Below are 19,720 nucleotides of genomic sequence, written 5' to 3' on the forward strand. Positions count from 1 at the left end.
TACGAGTATATTAAAGGAAAACAAAGACAAAACAGCACACACACACAAATTTAAATGTTAATTTTAGACATTACGCAATAAACAAACGAGCATAAGTATTTTTTGGATGCAACATATTTTATGATGAGCTTGCTTAGTTGTTGTAACAAACAATAAACACAAATGAGGGAAGAAATTAAATAAAATATCCACAAAACATAAGGTGTAGCGTTTAAACAAACTATAAAGAAGCATTTTCGCTTAATACATCATATGAATAAAAATAAATAAGAGAAAATTTAAGCATAAAAACAAGTTAAAATACTAAATAAATTTATTCAAAATACAATTGTAGCATATCAAAATAAATTCCCTAAATTAAATATACATACATACATGCATACATGGATGAATACAATAGTTAATAAAAAGGAAAACTGTAAAATTGTGAAAAACAAAACCTAATAACAAAATTCAGTTTAAATGCGCTTGTTAAATACTGTATGTATACATTAACTAAATTCATAATGAATTGCAATAAAAAAAAATAAAATTACAACTGAAACACACAGACACGGACACGGACACACACGCTAAAATATTAGTGAATTGCAAATATACATACATGAATATAAATAACTAACGACAACTTTTTGCAATAACTTCGAATTCAATTCAATAAAAGTTTTAGAAGCTTGAAACGAGATGAGTATTTTTGTTCTGTTTTTAAGTGTATTTTGCATATAATAACGGATCGTCAATATTTCAATTCAATTTAAATTGAGCTATTGTTTGTTGTTATTGCCTTGCAGTAATTGTCTCAGCATTCTGAAATTTTCCTCACGTTCCTGTCGCATCATCGCCGACATTTCTTGCAGAAAATGTTTTTGCATTTCGAGCTGTTGCTTGAGAAAGTTCTCATTGGATGTCTTGAGATAGGCTAAAAGCTCCTTTTGGCCCTCGCTAATTGAGGTTAAGACTTCAAGAGGCGTTGGTTCCGGCGGCATTTCGAAATCATCTTCAAAGGTCTTAATGGCAGCTCCTGCTTGCAATAAGTCACATGTTGAACTGGAAGTTTCACTTTCGCTCTCTACTTTAGGGGGCGTTGGCGATTTTTCCTTTATGCTTTCGGCCTTTGTAACTTCCCTTACTGTTTTTTTATGTGGCTTAACTGACCTTTTGCTTTGCATTAACTCATCCATCAGCTTGAAGTGGCGCGGCAATATGCGTACATTATTCACACCCTCTTTCTTGGCCTCCTTATAGCGCGTTAATAGCAAGCGCAGCTTGTTTTTCAGCTGGTGGGGTGTTCTGTTTAACGACTTCTTTGCCAACAGTTTCGAAATATTAATGAGCGTACGAAAGTTTCGCTTTTTGGAGCCATCGAGTACTTGGAACAGTTCGTGTTCTTTTATGGTAGCCAGGAATTCGTCAACTTCCAAATCAGTCCAATAGTGGTAGCCATCGCTTCTGCCTGCAAAGTTGAAATATGCAACGCTTGACATAGCTTTTGAAACAATTCATATAATTTTTGTTATTATGTTATACCAGAACTTCGCCGTGACTTATCGCCAGTCTCCTCCTCGTTGTCGCTATCATTCGATTCCGATTCACTGGAGCTGCTGGCAGGCGTTTGTGCAGAGTTGAGCATTTTATGGACGAGCTCGTAGTGGCAAAACAGTTGTCCGCTCAGTTGGGATTTATTGTACATACGCTTGAGCTGATTGTATTTAATGTGAAGCTTGTCCGGACTTTTATCGTACTGTAGTTTAGCCATTTCTTTAGATAACAATTTGAACACCTTGGCTTTCCTGCTGCGCATCAATCGCGCCTGATAGTTCTTGTTAATAATAATGTTGATAAAAGCTTCGGTTTCCTCATCCGTCCACTTGCAACGTATCCAGAGTGCCTGCTCCGATTCATTGGACCCTGCGAATTATAAATTCTGTATAAGGAACATAATGAGCTTTAAGGCCCATCCCATACCTTCACTAGCCCGTGCTACTTCTTCATCCTCACTGTTGGCAGAATCGTTTTCCTCGCCACTGGTGCCACCGCCGTTGCTGACATTGCGAGATTCCAATATGTCATGCATGGTATAAAAGTATTTGAACGTTTTATCTGTGTTGTTGGACTTGAAAAATTCCTTTGTTAGCTGATGGAATTTAAATCGCAGCTGATCAGGCCGCTTTGCGAAGGACTTTCGTGTCATTTCCTTGGCTATAAGCTGGTAAACTTTTGTATTCGGTCTGCTCAACAATTGTTTTTCCAGTCTTAGCATAGTAATAATACCTAGGAATGCTTCAATTTCCACGTCGGTCCACTTGCACCGCGATGACGTGCCCTCTGAGTTGTAGCTTGTGTTGTTGCCTGCAAAGTTAAGTGCATACTATACAATGAGAGTTTTAGCAGTTTCACCCGGCCACTGACTGTCAATATGAAGCGTGTCCGCATATTTCTCTTCCATTTCCTCGTCCTGAATTTCCATTGGATCAGCTTCAAGTTCAGCTTCAGGCTCGTCGAGGTCGGTAAGTCCTTCTTGTACTGGCGGCAGCTGATGTAGTAACAAATCGTTCAGATAATTGTAATATTCACATGTCTTGTTTCTTGATTTGGCGCTAAAGTAACTGCTTTTCAGACGACTGTATCGCTCAATTATCTCTCCAGGCCTCCTCTGGTGTCCTTTTTCCTCCAATCTTCGTGCAATTTCCTGCCACTCTAGTTCACTGACTCTCGATTTGCGTTGTACGTTAAGTTCCTTTATTATGGCAATCAGTGCGATCGTTTCATCTGCATACCAACCGTCGCTTTTATATTTATTCATATTTCACTTCTGTTTGTAGTCTAAAGCACAGAGTCTAAACAAACTCAGCCGGTGCTTATGGGCATCACTTTCGTGGAATTGGCAGCACTCTTTAACTTGGCAGCACTGTTCAAAATGATTCATAGAAAACCAGGGTGGAATTTATAAATTTGAATCAAGTCCAGATGTATGGCCGCAAGTTTCTCTATTTCGTTTACTATTTAAAGTGCGACTCTCCATTTTTAAAATGGAATAATAAGAGTTATGTGAAACCTATAGCTAAGTTTTCAGCCCAGAAAAAGATGTAAGTAATTGGTAATTGTGTTTAACTGAAACTGGAAGAGAAAATCCCTGATCCCTGACAAAAATCGTTCAAATTCAACTGTATTCGAATAACAAAAAACCATGCAATTTACTATATTTCTTTTTCTAGGAACAGACTCCTCTACACAGTGGAAGGAATATGCTTATAGCTTCCCCTCAAACTTGGAGGTAAAACGATGATTCATTATTTTGCACATATTGGTATTAATACGATTTTCATGCACTGATTGGATTTCCTCAGGTAGAAACAAAAATTATAATTTTAACAAAAAGTATAATTTTAAATATACACTTGATTATATATTTGCTATAAAAGTTTCTCTCTTTCGGGCACTTTTCTGACTACAAGTGTTAGGAAAGTAGTCGTTACTGTATAAGGCAGTTGGAGCTGTAAGGAAAGATTCGGTTTAAACAAATTAATAAGCAAAGTATTTGGATAGCATTACCAGATTGAAGACGACCTTTCAGCACTCGAGCGTTCTTTAGCCAAGTCTTGTAAATATTCATATACAAGAAAATAAAACCCAGTGGGTGAATCTGTGGATGTATACATATGGGAATATATTTAAAACCATTCGCAATCCTCCCTCATTTGTATTTAATGTAATCAAAAGATGAGGTAACTTATTAGCCTCACCTCTGAGTATTGCGCCACAGGTTCCTCTATAAATGCTGCGTAAGCTGCCTTTCTTATAGAGTTTTTTAATTCAGTCTAGTATTCCATTGTATTTAGAGCCTTCTTGGGTCTGTAGGAGTACCTTTACTCGCTCGGCCGGTGCTACGATAACCGTAGCAAACAGTGCGGTGACGGAGCCAGCCAAGAAGATTTGCGGGTAGGTCAGTTTTGTTTGATTATCAGTCTGGAACAAACGCTTGCTTATAGCATAGGTGCCAAAATACACAGCATATGTTGGTGCTTGGGCCAACAAAGCCACTGCGTCAAAACGCAAACAATCTGAAATTTCTGCAATTTCTGAAATTTATCAGTGTGCCTAAAGCTGCAGAGTTCGTTGGACTGGCCTATCTAATTGAATTTTGTCAAATTATTTGAATCATTTTTGAAAAGTTGGTGGTCGATTTGGATAGGACATTCATTGACATTTATCAGAATGTCTACCTTCCTTAACCATGTTTTCTGAAAAATGTCACAACGAATAAACGATTTATGTAAGCTTTATGGGTTTTGAAGAGTCTTTCGTTCCATTGCAAAGACGACACATGTACACGCACATTGTATTTGTTTACTATAATGGTATAGAGGAGTATTTTCGAATAAAGCCAACTTCGCTCAATCCCTTCACATTTTGCTTAAATACTGATGCATTACGTGACGTTGACATGAAAACTCTTGGCTCATTTCAATGACGATAATGGTATGTCAAGACACAGTAGTTTATATTTTACTTAACTACCCAATCGGTAGTTGGTTCCTATGGCTTAATCTACTTTCAGAAATCAATTTTATGGGGTGTTGATTGATCAAAAAAGCTAATGGACCTTTACAAATTTATTCTAGAAAGTACCAGGTTGGTCATCAAGAGGTAGTTAAGCCGCAAGTTTCTCTATTTCGGACACTTTTCTCACTACAAGTGTTAGGAAAGTAGTCGCTACCTCCATGCCAAAGAAAATTGCAGCATTTGCTGGAAATGCTCGTAAAAGGATGGGTGCAGCACCACTATAAAAAGCTCGAGGACCCTCCTTAGCCATTATGTCTTTATATACGCTGCGAACGCCATTCTTGTATGTTCCTGTTGGAGCTGTAAGAACAGATTCGGTTTTTAAAAATGATTGAAGAACACGAAATTTGGATAGCATTACCAGATTGAAGACGATCTTTCAGCACGTCAAAGGGCATGGCCAGCGACCAGAACACAATACCAGCGGTACCGCCTGCTAAAATTGTGGAGGCGCAGCTCTTTTGACCGGTTGCCGAGCGTTCTCTAGCCAAGTCTTGTAAATATTCATATACAAGAAAATAAAACCCAGTGGGTGAATCTGTGGATGTATATATAAGGGAATATATTTAACTCCATTCGCAATGCTCCATCATTTGCATTTAATGTAATTAATAAATAAAATAACTTATTAGCCTGACCTCTGAGCATTACGCCACAAGTTCCTCTAAAAATGCTGCGTAAGCTGCCTTCCTTATAGAGCTTCTTCACGCAGTCTAGTATTCCATTGTATTTAGAGCCCTCTTGGGTTTGTAGGAGTACCTTTACGCGCTCCGCCGGCGCTACGATAACTGTAGTAAACAGTACCGTGAAGGAGCCAGCCAAAAATATTTGCGGGTAGGTCAGTTTAGTATGATTATCAGTCTGGAAGAAACGCTTGCCTATTGCATAGGTCGCAAAGTCTAGGGCAAATATAGGTACTGTGGCCAACAAGGGTACTGACATGCCCTTATAGAACCCACGCGCTCCCTCGTTTCTTATAATTTTTGTTGCGCAGTCGAAAAATCCTCTATATATGGTTCTCTGGCTATTTACAGAGCATCTATTAGTTTGCAGGCGTACCTTAAATATTGAAAAATAAAAATGTGAATTGAGATAAACGTTTGTTAATGAATTTGTAATATACATATATACCTTTATAGTGTCCATAGGATAGCATGAGAGAACAGCACAAGCGCCGCCAAAGCCGCCCGCTATAAATGCAATAAGCGGGTTCGCTTTTTGCTCGTTTGGGAGCTCTGCCATCGCGTTAATTCTACATCTAGAGCAGGAAATCCACTAACCGAGTGATTACAAAATCTGAAATATTTTCACAGAGAACATGTTGTTATCAGTTCAAGCTCAGTTCAGTAAATGCTTCAGAGTTCAGCGGACTGACCTATCGAATATTGTTGAATTTGTTGCACAATTAAAAGATTTGTTCTCATTTGAATTACCAGGCAGGTGAGATATTATGGTCGATGTCGCCGCGCCACTTATTGAATAGTTAAAAAGGCGTAACAAAGTGCTGATGTCTGCCTTAGCCAACTCACTGATGGATCTTTCAGCACGCAGCAAAGTAATGTTTTATTTTAAGAAGATTGCCTACTCATGGGTATTTTACAAACGGTTTTCTGGAAATGAGAAGATTTGTTATATTAGCGAGTCTTTGGAAAGCTATATGTTCTAACGGGTTTGTTAAATATTTTGATTTTTTAAGCTACTCGTCGGTAGATCTTTTATTCTTTTGTTTATTGTCGTTGCAAAAGCACGTTTCTGTTTTTGCCTCTTCTGTTGGTTTGCCAATAATTATTTGGCAGCTTTGTCTGCTCTTCAACTTGAATGTGAAATTTTTAGTTAAAATCCAATTGTTTGATTTGAATAGGAATGTGAATATCTCCGGATTTAAAGTACCAATTCGCGCTCGCGCAGTTCTATCAATGGCATCTGGTAACCTTGCATAATGGGAACACATGGCCGCGACGTCATATCTATGTATCGAAATGTCATTGTTGTTGTACCTTGTTTATGATTGTAGATGTAAGAGCGCCGGCGTCCAATATTTATCATTATCATAACAATTAAAACGTTACAACTAAGATAACACTTATATGATGAAACAATAAAACAACAATATGAAGCGATGCAGTAACCTTTCAACTTTTCCGCGCCAAACATTTATTATTCTTCGCCGGTCAGGACTACAATTGAACACAACATGTTGATATTGCATCTGTATATCGATATTAAAGACTTTTATTTACGATATTTTGAGATTATAACGAAAATGCAACGTGCTGGCAGCTCCGTAAATGATGTACTATCGATGGGCGCTATCGCTATCGATGTTCAAAACCGTTGAGAGCCGCAGCTCTCTCGCTCTGCCATCTCTTAGTAGTTGGTGTTATTCGTTAACAGAATCTTGTTACGTGCGGTCGAAGGTCTGGCGCGTCGTCGGTGTAATTCCTTCAAGTGAATCCAATACATGAAGCAAAGTTGTGTAAAGAAATGCAAAGCATTAAATTAAAGTGCTGAATTGGCAAAACTACAACTGCAGTAAAGGAAAAAATTTATATAAAGAACAATACGTACGGATTTCGTGTTTGAAATGTTCAGTTTTAGTTTTGCGTGCGCCAGTTAGATTGTTAACTACAATTACAACAACAACTACAATATAGCAAACAGCTTTTGGCCTTTTGTTTGTGGCCAATACGATCGCCACTCGTACCCGCCGGGGCCCATGAACCACGAGTTTTGTAGTCGAACTCGCCCGCCCGCACCCTGACCGTAACCGTAACCGTAATCGGTGGTGATTCGCGATCGCAGCTTTTTGTTATTATTTTTATTATTCCGTGAATTGCGAGCTCTGGCTGTTTATTCTGTTACTTTCTGATTTATTTCGCAAATATAATATAAAACCGCCAGCAGATTTCTGGTGAAATTGAAAATTTGCATAGATATTTAATATCTGCATTTGCTCATAAATAGTTTTTTGTGTTAAAAACCCCCTTCACCAGCACTATGCAGCAAGATAAACAACAGAACATTGCCAAGCTGGGCTTTGCTGCTGTGCTTTACTCGACGCATGCCCCGCTCTGGGGCCTTAAGTTCTAGAGAGAGGTACCTATAGCGTTCCCATTGCCGTTACGCTTGAATAAGGCTATTCAGCGTCCGCCTTCTCAGGCCCCAAATCCCAATTTATTAAGGTCTGTGTAAGTCTGCGTGTGTGTGGAGATATCGCAAAAACTTGGCATTAAAAATAAATAAACAATCGGTTTGAAATTGAACTGCCGAGGCCCATATTTATGCAATTTACAATAATAAACAAAACGCAACGTCTGTTGGATACGAAGTCGTCGTCAAAATACAGGAAAATTTATAGAACGAGCACGAAAACGCGGCATTCTGGATTTATAAGCCACAATATGTCAGCGCTTTGGATATTGGCAGTCTTGCTGTTGTTCCTCATCAGCTTCCAGTTCAGCAATGCCTCGCTCAATGCTGGCTATGTGGATGATGGCGACATGAAAGGTAAGCGCAGATGCTCTATAATTTATCAATATCAACAAAAGCTGTGCCAATTCTGCGTATCACTTGATGATTCTACACATGAGTTGAACTCACGTATAGACAAAAGACCACAAGCAGACAAGACAAATGCCAGACAGATGGACACACAGACAGAGAGACAGATAGACAGAGGAGGGAGACAAGAGCCGAAGATAAACTAACTACGATTACACACGAAATATTTCAGTTCAGTTCTTCAGATTTGATAAAAGAGATTCAATTCATTGAATCGGGGGAGGAAGTACATCTGTTCCAGCACTCTGGTGTTTGAGTTTTTCGGGTTTGCTTTTGCTTCTCAGATCGTACTGCTTGGCCCTTTTGTGAGCAGGTTTCCGACAGAAAGTACAACAACAACAACAGCAGCAGCAGCATGTATTCCCATGGATCACAAACAAGGAGCACAACAACACACCGTTTTCTTCTACCTGTTGTTTGCTGTTGCCCTTACCTGTCGGCAGCACAGTCCCTGTCCCAGTCCCAGTCGCAGTACTGATGCCCAGGTAGCGTTGCCCATTAAGGTGTGCGATCGTCATGCTGCGTTGTAAATATGAATGAAGTCCGAGGTACAGATTGCGCAGAATCACAGCCATTCGCTCGCCCGTCGTTATTCATTCAGGCTCGTTAAAAAGGACAGCGGCGTCGGTGTTGGCGGCGTTGGCGAAAGAGAAGATATTGCTCTTGGCATAAATGGCAACAGCTATTCAAATTTTCTATGCCATTTGCATGTGCTTTTGGGTCGGGCCCGGCGCATTGCTTTGCCTTCCGAAGGGCAGCGATTGCGACTCCTCTGGCTTACTGACTAGCTAGTTGACATGCAAAAACCAGTTTTTCTCTTTACTTGCTATTATTTTATTTGCCTTCCTCTGGTACTGTCTTTTTTATTTTCATTTTTATTTTATTTCTTATTTTTTGCAAATACAAGCCCACATGCTTGTGTGTCTGCGCCAACGACCGACTTTACTTCGTTTTTGCCATGTTTTTGTTGTTGCTGCTGTTGTTGCTGTTGCTGTTTTTGCCAAGACTTCCTACCACCTGCCCCTTTGTACAATACCGAGTAGACCCGCTTGTATACTCTCTTTGTCTTTGCCAACTCGTACGCATCTGAACCGTGAGATTTTATTTCATGCAAAAAAGTAGAAGTACTTGTGCGCATGCGCAACACTGCGCAGCGCCTTCTGTTGTTGTTGTTTTCGCTGCTTACCTGCAACTTGCAGGTGTTTTCTGCATTGCATATAAACCTGAAGAGAGAGAGAGAGAGAGTGAGAGAGGGAGGGAGGGAGGGGGCCAGAGAGGGAAACGAGGAAACCAGCTTATAAATTATCAATTTTTGTGTTTGCATTAAAGTTGGTTTTTTACGACAGAGTATTTAGTTAGGCATCCTGAGGAAGTGAGCGTTCTTTTTTTATTTTTAAAAAATCAAAAAACAATATTGGATTGCAGTTGCTCATTAAAAGGGTATCGCTTCAGACTTAGAATTCAATTTTAAACAATAAATATTTCTAGAAATATATTTTTGTAATTATATTTCAAATCGGATAAACTCACGCGGAATCGGACAATTACGCACTAGTCTCATTAGTTGTTATAACTATTTTGCAATCACACCGAAGGCTAGGAAATTTGAACCTTTTCAAAATTGCAAGATTAACATGCTTCCGAAATTGAAATTTATCTTTTCATTGAGATTGAAGATTCTCATCGTATCTAAAATGTTTATGTGTCTTACTATTTAAATGTTAAAACTAAATCGTAAAACTAACAGATAAGAACTTCACAAACATAGATAATAAAAAAAGTTTATCATTTTGTGCCCATTGAGATTGATAAAATTATGTGCAATTGCAATTACGACAGAATTCGATGTATTATTGTATATCTATATTTATGCTCATACCCTTGAAAGCACAATAACTGACAATTGAATTCTATCTTAGCACACTTTTGAAACATAACTGCAGAATTGCTGATAAGATTATTATGATACCCTTGCAAACAGCATTCTAGACTGATATTTCTAGACGCCACAAGGGAGATGCGTGAGATACATAGTTTAAGATCACGAACTAAAACAATCATATACCTATATTATTGCGCTGAAATATAGCACAAAAGAGCCAGATCGGATTGCTATAGCATAAAGCTGCACAAAGAATGATCTGCTTCTTATGGTATTAAAGCTATTGCATTAAATTAAATTATTTATTATTAAATTAAAATGTGGATTTTTCATAAATTAACAATATACGAGTGAATACGGAATGAACAACCATATCTATAGCTCGAATATAACATACACACTTGTAGCATTGCAGATTTCGTTTAAAAAATAATAAAGTGAGTCAGAAAGCAGTACGTAAATGATATTAAAGAAGGTACTCATACAAGTAGATACGGTAACTTATCAGGCTTGCTGATAAGCTCAAGCACATTAGCGTGTACTTTCTTTAAATTTGATATTTCAGGCATGATATGGTCGTGCTAAAGAAAGAAACAATAGTCAAAGGAATTTGTAGAATCTGGCCATTTGTATTACGAAAATGTTGAAATTGTAGACGAGTCCCGAACGGCGACTGACGCATATTTCCTACTCAACTAAAAATCACATTAGACAAAGAGCCGTTAAGTGGTCGGTCGCTTTTCCAGCGAAGTGCTCGAGACTGGCTAAGTGGCCAGCAGGATCGCGGCAGAAGGATATGCATAGGTGACTGACAGACAGGCAGACAAGGACTGTCTGCATAAAAGAGCAGTCGAGTGCAGGCGGCTGGCACTTCCAAATCACAAGAGCACGGACACTAATACGAACTGACTTTGGCAGGTAAAGACAAAGGCAAGGACGAAGGATACACACCCACGTCTCAGGTTTTGTGCTGCTTTCTTTTTCCAGCCTAATACAATACAAAATATCAAATTTCATAAGGATATTTATACATTTTTTTCGTGTTTCATTTCTGAAGTATGTCGAAGCGGATGAAGAGCCAAAAAGTGCCCATACGGAGCACGGTGGGTTCGTCTGCATAATTTTCGTTTCGAAACATGAAAACCACTTCAGAGTGCATGCATGTCTCTAATTATGAAGAGAACGCGCCCACTTAAGAGCTGCTGCTTTGTATCTTTTGTTGGCATTCATGGGGGAGAGGGGCAAGTAACATGTTACTTTATCTTGCGCCGATACTTACGAGGTAAGGGAAACTGCAGTATTGTTCGATGCACAGAATCTTCTCACGTCTGAAACGGACGTACACTCGTATGTTAAGAATCACTGTCGCTGCTGCTGTTGTTCTTGCTATTGTTGCTGTTGTTGTTGTTATTGTTGTTGTCGCTCCTGTTGTACTGCAATCTCATAAATAATAATCAATTTCCTGCCTCCAAAATGTTTCCCATCGCTTGTCTCTCTACCCAACATATGCAACTTTTCTTTTAAGCATGTTGGGAAAAACAACACAGCGCCGAGCTTCAGTTGCGTGCAGTCGACGAGAAGATACTCTGCAATATTTTTGCCCGCACTTTATGAAATTAATATAATTATACTCCTATGCTAAAACAAAACTACTTTGGATACAATTTGCATGAGCACGCTTTTATGCGAGAGTAAAAGCAAGCTTTAGACAAGTTCAGATAGGAAAATAATCTGTTGAATTGAAGTTTGTCTTCAATCAAAAGCAAAAGGGATTTTGGATTTGTGTACATTTCGTGTAAATTAATATATTTAGAGACGTATTTATTTTTTTTGTTTAGTATGTATCTGATTCAGATTTTGATAAAAGTGGAGTGTTTAGGAATTTATATGAAAATATTAATTATTATGTTTGGATGTGTCTTAGAGGGTTTTTATTAAGTTATTAATTTTTCCAATGAAAATTTTAGAAGTATGGCACCAGCACATTTATAATTCCATCCAAATACTACTTTTCTACTATAAATATATTTTAATTTTTGAAAATTTTGATAAACGATTTGCAACACATCTAGAGTATTATATTATATAATAACTTAAAACGCCAAAAAATCGTATCTATGTATATATAGTATGAGTGTACATATGTGTTACAAATAATGCATCAAAGCTGTGATACCCTATAATAGTGTATAGAAAAAAAATAAAATCTGGCAACTAAAATAATGAATGGGGGAAAATTTCTCGCTGGCTTTGTTTAAAGTTTATTTAACACGTTTGTAATTGTTATTTTTTGTGCCCCAACGCTTGTTTACGTTTGCGCGCATTTGGACGTCGCTCATTTGCAAATGCCGTCAGGGCCCAGTTTGGAAGCGACTGGGGAGCGATGCGCCAATCAGAACGGGCCTCGCACTCTGCCCATTCAATTGATGCTGCCGAGGTTAGCAACGAGCGCTGCTCACTGACCCACTCGTGTGCTTCTTCGTACGCTTGATTGCCGGAGGTTAAATGCTGGCCCAATCAACAGCATTTGCCTTTGTCCCCCATTTCCATTCCCATCTCCAGCCCCATCCCCATTTCCATGGTCGGTCGGTCCATGACGCATGCGTTTGTTTGCTTGGCTGATGGCTCTTTGCTCTTGGTTTATGGCTATGATTATTGCGCCAAACCGAAACAGTTGTGTGCAGCTGTTGCCGTGCAATCTCAACGCCACTCTTCGAGCTGCATGTGTGGGTACATACGAGTATGTCCAATAAATTAAAATAACCAACATGTATTATTTGTTTTCGGCAGAGCAACCGCATGTCGCCACATTGTAGTACTTGTGGGGAGTTACTGCAGCTTCTAAAGGCACAGTTTTCAATCGCTATAAAAGTCGTTATTAGTTTCTAATCGATCACAATAAAATATATATGTAAGAGTATACAGATGTATCTTTTAACAACATGCCTCATGGGACCCAATTAAGAAAAGTGGAGGTCTCCGGTCTTTTTGCGGCCGATCTATATTCCAGATAACTGATTTCGAAAATGAAGCTACATACTCGCTTTCTCATATCTATTATCATTTACGATATAGGTAGTTATGCTAGGGTAACAAATTTGGAAGCTATATGAGCATTGACTTTTGATTACTAATAGTTGGAAAAAATATTAGTTCAGAAACTAGCACATTCATTAAATGATTCTTTTTTTCTTGAAATCATAAAATCGACTTTTTGTTCTTTTTTATTTGGCAAAACTTCAGATTAGATAGAAGTAATCAATGTCCTAGACGTAACAACAATTATGTCTAAGATATAAGAAGTTTCTATTACCAATTTAATATTAATAGGAAATGCGTATCAAATATTATTTAACTTATTCCTAGCTTTATTTGATATTTAAATAGAAAGAAATCTTAAGGATTAATATTAAACCTTAAAGCTAAATGCCGTGATTTTGTCAATTGCTTTGTTTTTATTTGTAGCTCAGCTACTAGCTGGGCGTCTATCTCAAAAAGAGGTGTTTAAAAACATCTGAAAATATTTGTAATGGCTCTTTTTTATTTCTCGTATATTTCTAATCTTTATCGTGAAAAATTTATTGCATAATAGCTTCACTTTTTCAAATTAGATCCAATTGAGACAGACTATACTTTTTTCAATCATTTTTTAAACATACATTTCTTATTTAAAAAAGTTCAAACATTTTAAAGCAAGTGTTTGCTTGGAACAATAAATTATTATGTGCTGAGCTCTCTATCAAAAATATGTTTCAATAAATGGCGCATGCAGAAGAATATAGAATTCGCCATATCGATGCTGCACTGTCTATATACTTGTACATTTTTTTCGAATAAGACGTTGATCTGCGCAGATAAACACATTGTAATTAGTGAAGGGTGTTGCAACATTGGCCGCAGAGGGAAGCTGATCGTGTTGCAAGCTGCAAGCAAACAGTAAACAATAAACAGCGAACAACGAACAGGGTACAGGGAACAGGCCACCATATGTCATCATGTGTCACAACTGGGCTCTTGGGCTGATGGCTTTTTGTGCTTGGGCAGCGCATTGCTGGTAAGCTGAGCCTGGGCATTGGATTACACGCTCGGCTCAGAGTTGCTGCTGCCGCCAGTTTGGCAGTCTCAGACAGTCCTCAACTTAATTTTTGTCCCAGCCAAACATAATAAATCCATGCTGTCGCTGTTTTTGAGCAGCACTGCCATATACTATAAGCCGGACGTGTGCATGTGCTTTTTATAATGCCATATTTTGGTCTTTTATGCGCCATATTATAGGCACAAATAAAACACGTTGAAAAATATACATAAGTATGGCTACATATGTAGCATATCTGGCAATTCCGTTGCTGCTGTTGTTGTTGGGCCGGAAAACGTTTAAGAATACGAATTATAAGAAGCTAAGGTCAACGGCGTCTGCCTCCAGTCAGCGACAAAGATCATGGCAATGATCTTGCATAATTACAAAGATCGGGCCGTCGCGTCGCGTTGCGGCGTTAACAGCCTCGACGACAGCAGCAACGATGACTTCTAAGCAACGAAAAAATAAGAAAAGAAAAAGGGTCCAACAAACAATGGACAATGGTGGACAAACACTGCTATATGCCATTTCCAGAGCTTAGCGACAATATGGCGGCGGCTTTAACATGAACATGAAGTGAGGGTCATAAGTATTAGCGTTCACATGCGAGTTTTCCGCTGAACAGCAACCAGCAACCAGCAACAACAATCTGAATCATTGACAGTTTTTATGAAGCGCTATATGCATCACTCATCACTCAAGATACTGCCTGCAGCATCTCCATACACTATATCTACTTGTATGTATGTATGTGTGAGTATGGACCGCACCCCACTTGCAACTTGCGTTTAGATTTCAAAATCATTTTCAATTCAATACAAAAGTCAAGTATTTCTCGTCGTCTGCATCTGCCGGCGATGCCGTGATGACGAAAGTTTTGTAAGATCAAAAGCCCGCTCTCCGCGCCCGTTTGACACCCCGCTCCCGCTCCCGAGCTCACCCCCTCCCGCTTGACAACCCACTGGGCGCACCCGTTGCAAGCTGTATTGAAATTGTAATTGGAATTTTTCAGCAAAGCGTTTTCGTTAATTAAAAACAATTAAGCGGCAGGGCAAGCGTGTCATGGCGCACCAAATGAAGTTGCTCGCTCCCTCTCTCTCTCTCTCTCTCACTCGCTCGCTCCACCTCTCCCATTCACTCTCTCCGCCACTGTGATATACTTTGTATGATACGACGATCTCTCTGTCAGACATCGCCGAAAGGTTTAAGAAAATGTGGGTCGTGCGTGAGCGGCTGAGGGCGAAGCCTGAGAGCCAAAGCACGCATGCATAGGGCCAAGTAGTGAGCGAACACACACACACACACACGCACGCACTCTCACACACAGAAATATGAACAAAACTGTATTATATTAATTGCGGTTAATTGGGATTAACAGCTGCGCCAAAATGCCGACGCAACAACAACAACAACAACAACAGCAACATTTCTGAACTCACACACGCATCATTGGCGAAATGAGCAGAGCCTTTGCGAAGGGATATATGGCGGGCAGGGTTTTATAATATCGAGTTTCAGATAGTGGTGGAAGTTTGCAAACTTATTTACATTGACTTTATTTTCGATTTGTTTGCTCTCAAAATGATAAACCCATAACATACTTAGTTTCTGAATTGGGAAAAAGGGAATAGTTTGAACATTTTATTTAGTTTATTTATTGAGCATCAGTCTATTATAGAGCTGGGATGGGTAATCAGTTAGGAAACGGTGATAAAAATATAACTATGTATTTTGTAATATATAATTGATTTCATAACATATGTACATACTTGTATCAGTATTGATTGAAGCTCCGCCAATTCGAAATAATTTAAATTTTATCTCTGTGATAAAGACCAAAGAATCTATTTTTTTTTATTAAGCTTACAGCTAAAAATTAAATATTTATGCAAAAGAAAAGCGTGCGTTAAGAATTGAAAAATATCAATGGAAATATTCTAATACTATATATTCTTATAAGAAATCAATTTAAAAAGTTGAACAGCAAATAAATAAGGCACCAAATAAATGCATTAATTAATAAATCTTATCATTTATTGACATTCAATTTGAAACAAATTCAAAAAAAATGGGAATTTTAACATTTAACTTACTGTAAATTAAACAAGTTTTTACATTTATTTTATAAATATAGTATTGTTTTCCCTGCACTACCATGGGCAGTCCCTTCACGTCATCATCTCTGGCAAAAACCTGCGCTTGGCCTAAAAATGATTTATCGTCTCTCCTGCTTGTTGTTGTCCCTGGACAGGTTCGCCAACTTGGCCACTTTAGCTTCCTCTGTTATCCACTGTCTGTGCTTTTATGCTCCCTGCCATTGACTGCTGCTGCGGTTGTTGTTATTGTTGTTCCTTTCAACAAGCAGCCGGTTCGATTTCCTGTGCCGTTTGCTGCTGCTGTCGTTGCTGTTGCTGTTGCTGCTGGTGGCAAGTTAGCCAAATGATAACACAAATTTGTTGTTGTTGTTGTTGCTCGTGCATAGAATGGAGCGCAGTTAGACAAAGAAAACGAGAAGCGTAACGCCACCCATCCGGTGAATATGTCAGCAACAGCGTCCCATGCATTTGGCCATGCATCCGCCATCCGGTGATGAAGGCTGGCGCTGTTGCTGGCGCTGGCGAAGTGCAACTGGTTTGCTGGACAGGATTGGGGTTGCGCTGCTATAATTAACTGCCAAATAGTCGGGGGAAAGAGAAATCAAATCAAAATGTTATGGCTACTGAACGTGGCCCGCCATTACATTTTTCCTGCAGAGAGTTTTTCCATAGCCTGGAATTTCCGCTGTGCCATGCGCGTTAATTGCGATGATGGAATACCGACAGGCGCGAGCCCGGCTCGCCAGTAGCTCGACCAGCTCTCTGGTCATTTGTACCTGCGGCCAGACTGCTTACAAAGATTACACACACTCGTGTGTGATGATGTGTGCAGCTCATTGTTTTATGCTACAATGGTTGGTGGTAAGTAATTGTTTGCACGGTTAGTTGAATGTGCGTGTGTCTGTGTGTGTTTGGTGCGAGAATGATGCAGCGGAAGTAATTTGAGGTTGATGATCAGCGAGATGCTGTTGCTGTTGCTGTTGCAATCAGCCGGGGTTAATAGACATGGACAGACTGGGGTTAATGCTTAGCTGACCCAGCCGGTCAGCATCAAGTGCTTGTGAAGTGTTAGAAGTCGGCTTCTTGGAAACCATTAGCCATCATCGGTTACATGACTTTCTTCTTCGCTCTGTGGCTGCACAAACAGTTCTCATGCCAAATGCCCAAAAACGCATTTCAAAATCTTCGGCTGCACCCAAAACCCATTCATACGCACATACACACATCTACATACATACACATGGATACATACATATGGTAATGAATGAAAATGTACGAGCTGTGAATACATAAACCAAAGAAGCCAACAAAAGCAGTTATGGAGCAACAACAGCCATGGCCAGTTGACAGGCGCATTTCAAATGGAAAACAAATGTGTTTTCAATTTGAAAATGCTAATGCCTAGAGCAGATTGAGGATGGCTTGAGGGGGGATGGATGGCACTTGAGTGCTCCAATAAAATTCATTGAAGAAAGCAAGGCTTGGCAGCATACGTCATTATGTGATTAATAATTTTAAGCCAACATAAAGAAGATATTAATCCATATTCAATTAAAACGATTCGTAGGCTTTGCTTGAATAGTTAGAAAAGGGTTCACTTCAGGAGACACTTTATAGTTATATAGTTTGGAATTATGAAAATTCTTGTAGTGTTTTATTGAAGCTATTAAAGTGGACATGGGAAACTTTAATTAAATAAAAGATTTTAAGTCTTAAATTGTACAAGTATACAGTTTTTTATATAGAAAAGTATTAATTGGTATTTCGTCTTTTTCGACTCTCGATTAGACTTCTCACACTTGACTTCTTGCTAATAATAAATATTGCGTTTTCTGTTATCATATATAATGATATTGTATATAAAGTCTATCTTTCAGTTTTAAATACTCGAAGAGCCATCGATATTTAGTATAAAAATATTATCTGCATGTAGCTCCTCAATTTGAACTTTCCCAGAAAGAAGAGTGGGTTTTAATCTATAAATCGACTTGTCATGGTCATGTTAATCAAAGAATATTCTATATACTATACACCTCGTATATAAAGTGCCTTTTCACAGCGTGGAATGATTTAATTTTCATGTAATTTTATCTCAAGGTTTCCCATGTCACACGATTACAACTGCAGGTGTTCATGAGACTGTATGTAATAGTGAAAAATATCTGTGTAGAAATATAGCCCCAGGAACAACAATATTGTGCTAGGGGTCTAGGAAGTTTGGTTATTATTACAGGTTTTAATATCGAAATAATCTCTCATGCCGTCTCCACATTTGACAGAGCTCTATAGATTTATGGTTGTTGATTAAGCTGATGAATGCTTAGACGAATAGTATCCACTGATGTAGATTGTACAAAATGTTGTTTGTTCTTGTCATGGCTATGATATTAGTTGTAATCCAAATCAAAATAATCCCTCTGTCTCTTCAGTGTGAACAGCCTAAAGGTGTATCTCCAATTTTAGAAATAAGTTGTAAGCAAAATACTAATTAACCATTGAATCAGAAGTCAGCAAATAAAATATTTAATGTCACCCATTATTTCATAAATACGAGTATGCGCTGTGCGTACAATCCAATGAACCAAATAACCAAATTGTCGACTCAAGGAGTGCTGCTATCGAGTATGGGCTGCGGGTTGTCGAGAGGGTGCGCCAAAGAGCAGCAATGAAAACTCTACAACAACATTTCTACATACAAACATGCATGGTACATACGTGCAGGCCTGACTTCCAATAGTTTGTTCAATAAAAATACAATTGAGAAATTGTCATGTCGATCACGTTCCAACAGCAACATCAAAAACAACAACAACAACAACAGCAGTACACGAGCCATTTACCACAGCAACGAAAATATAGAAGAACATAGCGCCCCATTGTCACAGCTTAAGGAATTTTCAGTTCAATTCCAAGAAGAAAATGTTAAATATTGTGTAAATTATTGTCTTGCGAGCATACTTTCGCTTCAGTTCAGAAGTTTCAATGTCTCTTTTTATACCAATTTTCCCAGGGGGGAAAGTGTATGCTAGAGATATATATAAGATATATAAGATATACATAAGTATTGGACCAAAGAAGACATGATGGTCATGGTGAGGTGAAGCAATACAGACATGTCAGGCGGTTAATCCCGTCGTCTGTTTGTGTGTATGATCCTCGATAACTTTTGAACTATACCAGCTTTATACATTAAACTTGGATGTTGAACTTTTCCTATGCATATGCGCAACAAGTTTATCCCAAATTATATATAGCCTCACTATTTTGTGTAGCTGCCATAGGAACGAACGGTGCGAATGTACCACTAGCTAGAATATATTTCTTTTTTATGAAATAAAAAATATTTTTAATGCCTTGGCATAATGTTTCATTCTAATGATTGGAACGATCGCTGCTAAAATGACTCTGAGTACCAATAAATGTTATATATATACATATATATACTATATGTATATACTATAGAGTTTATTTATTTGAAGGTTACAGAGTATTCAAAATGCTGCCGAATGCAACGCTCTATTGGTTGTCGCTCGACTTGTT

At 38.5% G+C, this 19,720-nt stretch overlaps 3 protein-coding genes across 5 annotated transcripts in view; 1 reads left to right on the plus strand and 2 right to left on the minus strand.

Annotated features, from left to right (window-relative positions):
* Positions 1–427: 427 nt before the first annotated feature.
* On the minus strand, positions 428–2,803 carry LOC115632513. 2 transcript variants are annotated; one of them, XM_030529716.1, is made up of 5 exons: positions 2,410–2,803; positions 2,272–2,349; positions 1,966–2,214; positions 1,528–1,908; positions 428–1,453 (listed from the first exon to the last, which is right to left on the minus strand). In XM_030529716.1, the coding sequence occupies exons 1-5, from the start codon at positions 2,801–2,803 to the stop codon at positions 765–767; spliced, it is 1,791 nt and encodes a 596-aa protein (XP_030385576.1). In that variant the 3' UTR covers positions 428–764. The 2 variants fall into 2 exon arrangements, with proteins under 2 accessions (XP_030385576.1, XP_030385567.1); XM_030529707.1 differs by having other exon boundaries at positions 1,966–2,349.
* A 1,688-nt stretch (positions 2,804–4,491) lies between these two features.
* Positions 4,492–6,747, minus strand: LOC115633839 (congested-like trachea protein). 2 transcript variants are annotated; one of them, XM_030531331.1, is made up of 6 exons: positions 6,693–6,747; positions 5,939–6,173; positions 5,695–5,859; positions 5,202–5,622; positions 4,925–5,101; positions 4,492–4,863 (listed from the first exon to the last, which is right to left on the minus strand). In XM_030531331.1, exons 3-6 carry the CDS (start codon positions 5,803–5,805, stop codon positions 4,652–4,654), a joined length of 921 nt encoding a protein of 306 aa, XP_030387191.1. In that variant the 5' UTR covers positions 5,806–5,859; positions 5,939–6,173; positions 6,693–6,747; the 3' UTR covers positions 4,492–4,651. The 2 variants fall into 2 exon arrangements, with proteins under 2 accessions (XP_030387191.1, XP_030387190.1); XM_030531330.1 differs by having other exon boundaries at positions 6,561–6,738.
* Positions 6,748–6,983: 236 nt separating this feature from the next.
* LOC115620036 (epidermal growth factor receptor) overlaps positions 6,984–19,720 on the plus strand; it is a 47,899-nt gene continuing 35,162 nt past the window's right edge. Inside the window, exon 1 of the mRNA XM_030513151.1 lies at positions 6,984–8,070. Coding sequence (XP_030369011.1) covers positions 7,845–8,070 — 226 coding nt within the window. The 5' untranslated portion in view covers positions 6,984–7,844. The remainder of the gene's footprint in view (positions 8,071–19,720) is intronic.

This window comes from Scaptodrosophila lebanonensis, unplaced genomic scaffold (genome assembly GCF_003285725.1).
Source record: "Scaptodrosophila lebanonensis strain 11010-0011.00,11010-0021.00 unplaced genomic scaffold, SlebRS2 tig00000001-arrow-pilon, whole genome shotgun sequence".
Taxonomy (NCBI): Eukaryota; Metazoa; Arthropoda; class Insecta; order Diptera; family Drosophilidae; genus Scaptodrosophila; species Scaptodrosophila lebanonensis.

Bases quoted from the DNA above. Each gene is read 5' to 3' on its own strand.
- LOC115633839 (XM_030531331.1), bottom strand. From the start codon at position 5,805: ATGGCAGAGCTCCCAAACGAGCAAAAAGCGAACCCGCTTATTGCATTT. The intron at 5,623-5,694 runs GTATATATGTAT...TCAATATTTAAG, and splicing joins ATCCTATGGACACTATAAAG to GTACGCCTGCAAACTAATAG. The intron at 5,102-5,201 runs GTCAGGCTAATA...ATACATCCACAG, and splicing joins TTGTGGCGTAATGCTCAGAG to ATTCACCCACTGGGTTTTAT.
- LOC115632513 (XM_030529707.1), bottom strand. From the start codon at position 2,803: ATGAATAAATATAAAAGCGACGGTTGGTATGCAGATGAAACGATCGCA. The intron at 2,350-2,409 runs GTCAGTGGCCGG...TTAACTTTGCAG, and splicing joins GGACACGCTTCATATTGACA to GCAACAACACAAGCTACAAC. The intron at 1,454-1,527 runs GTATAACATAAT...TCAACTTTGCAG, and splicing joins TAAGTCACGGCGAAGTTCTG to GCAGAAGCGATGGCTACCAC.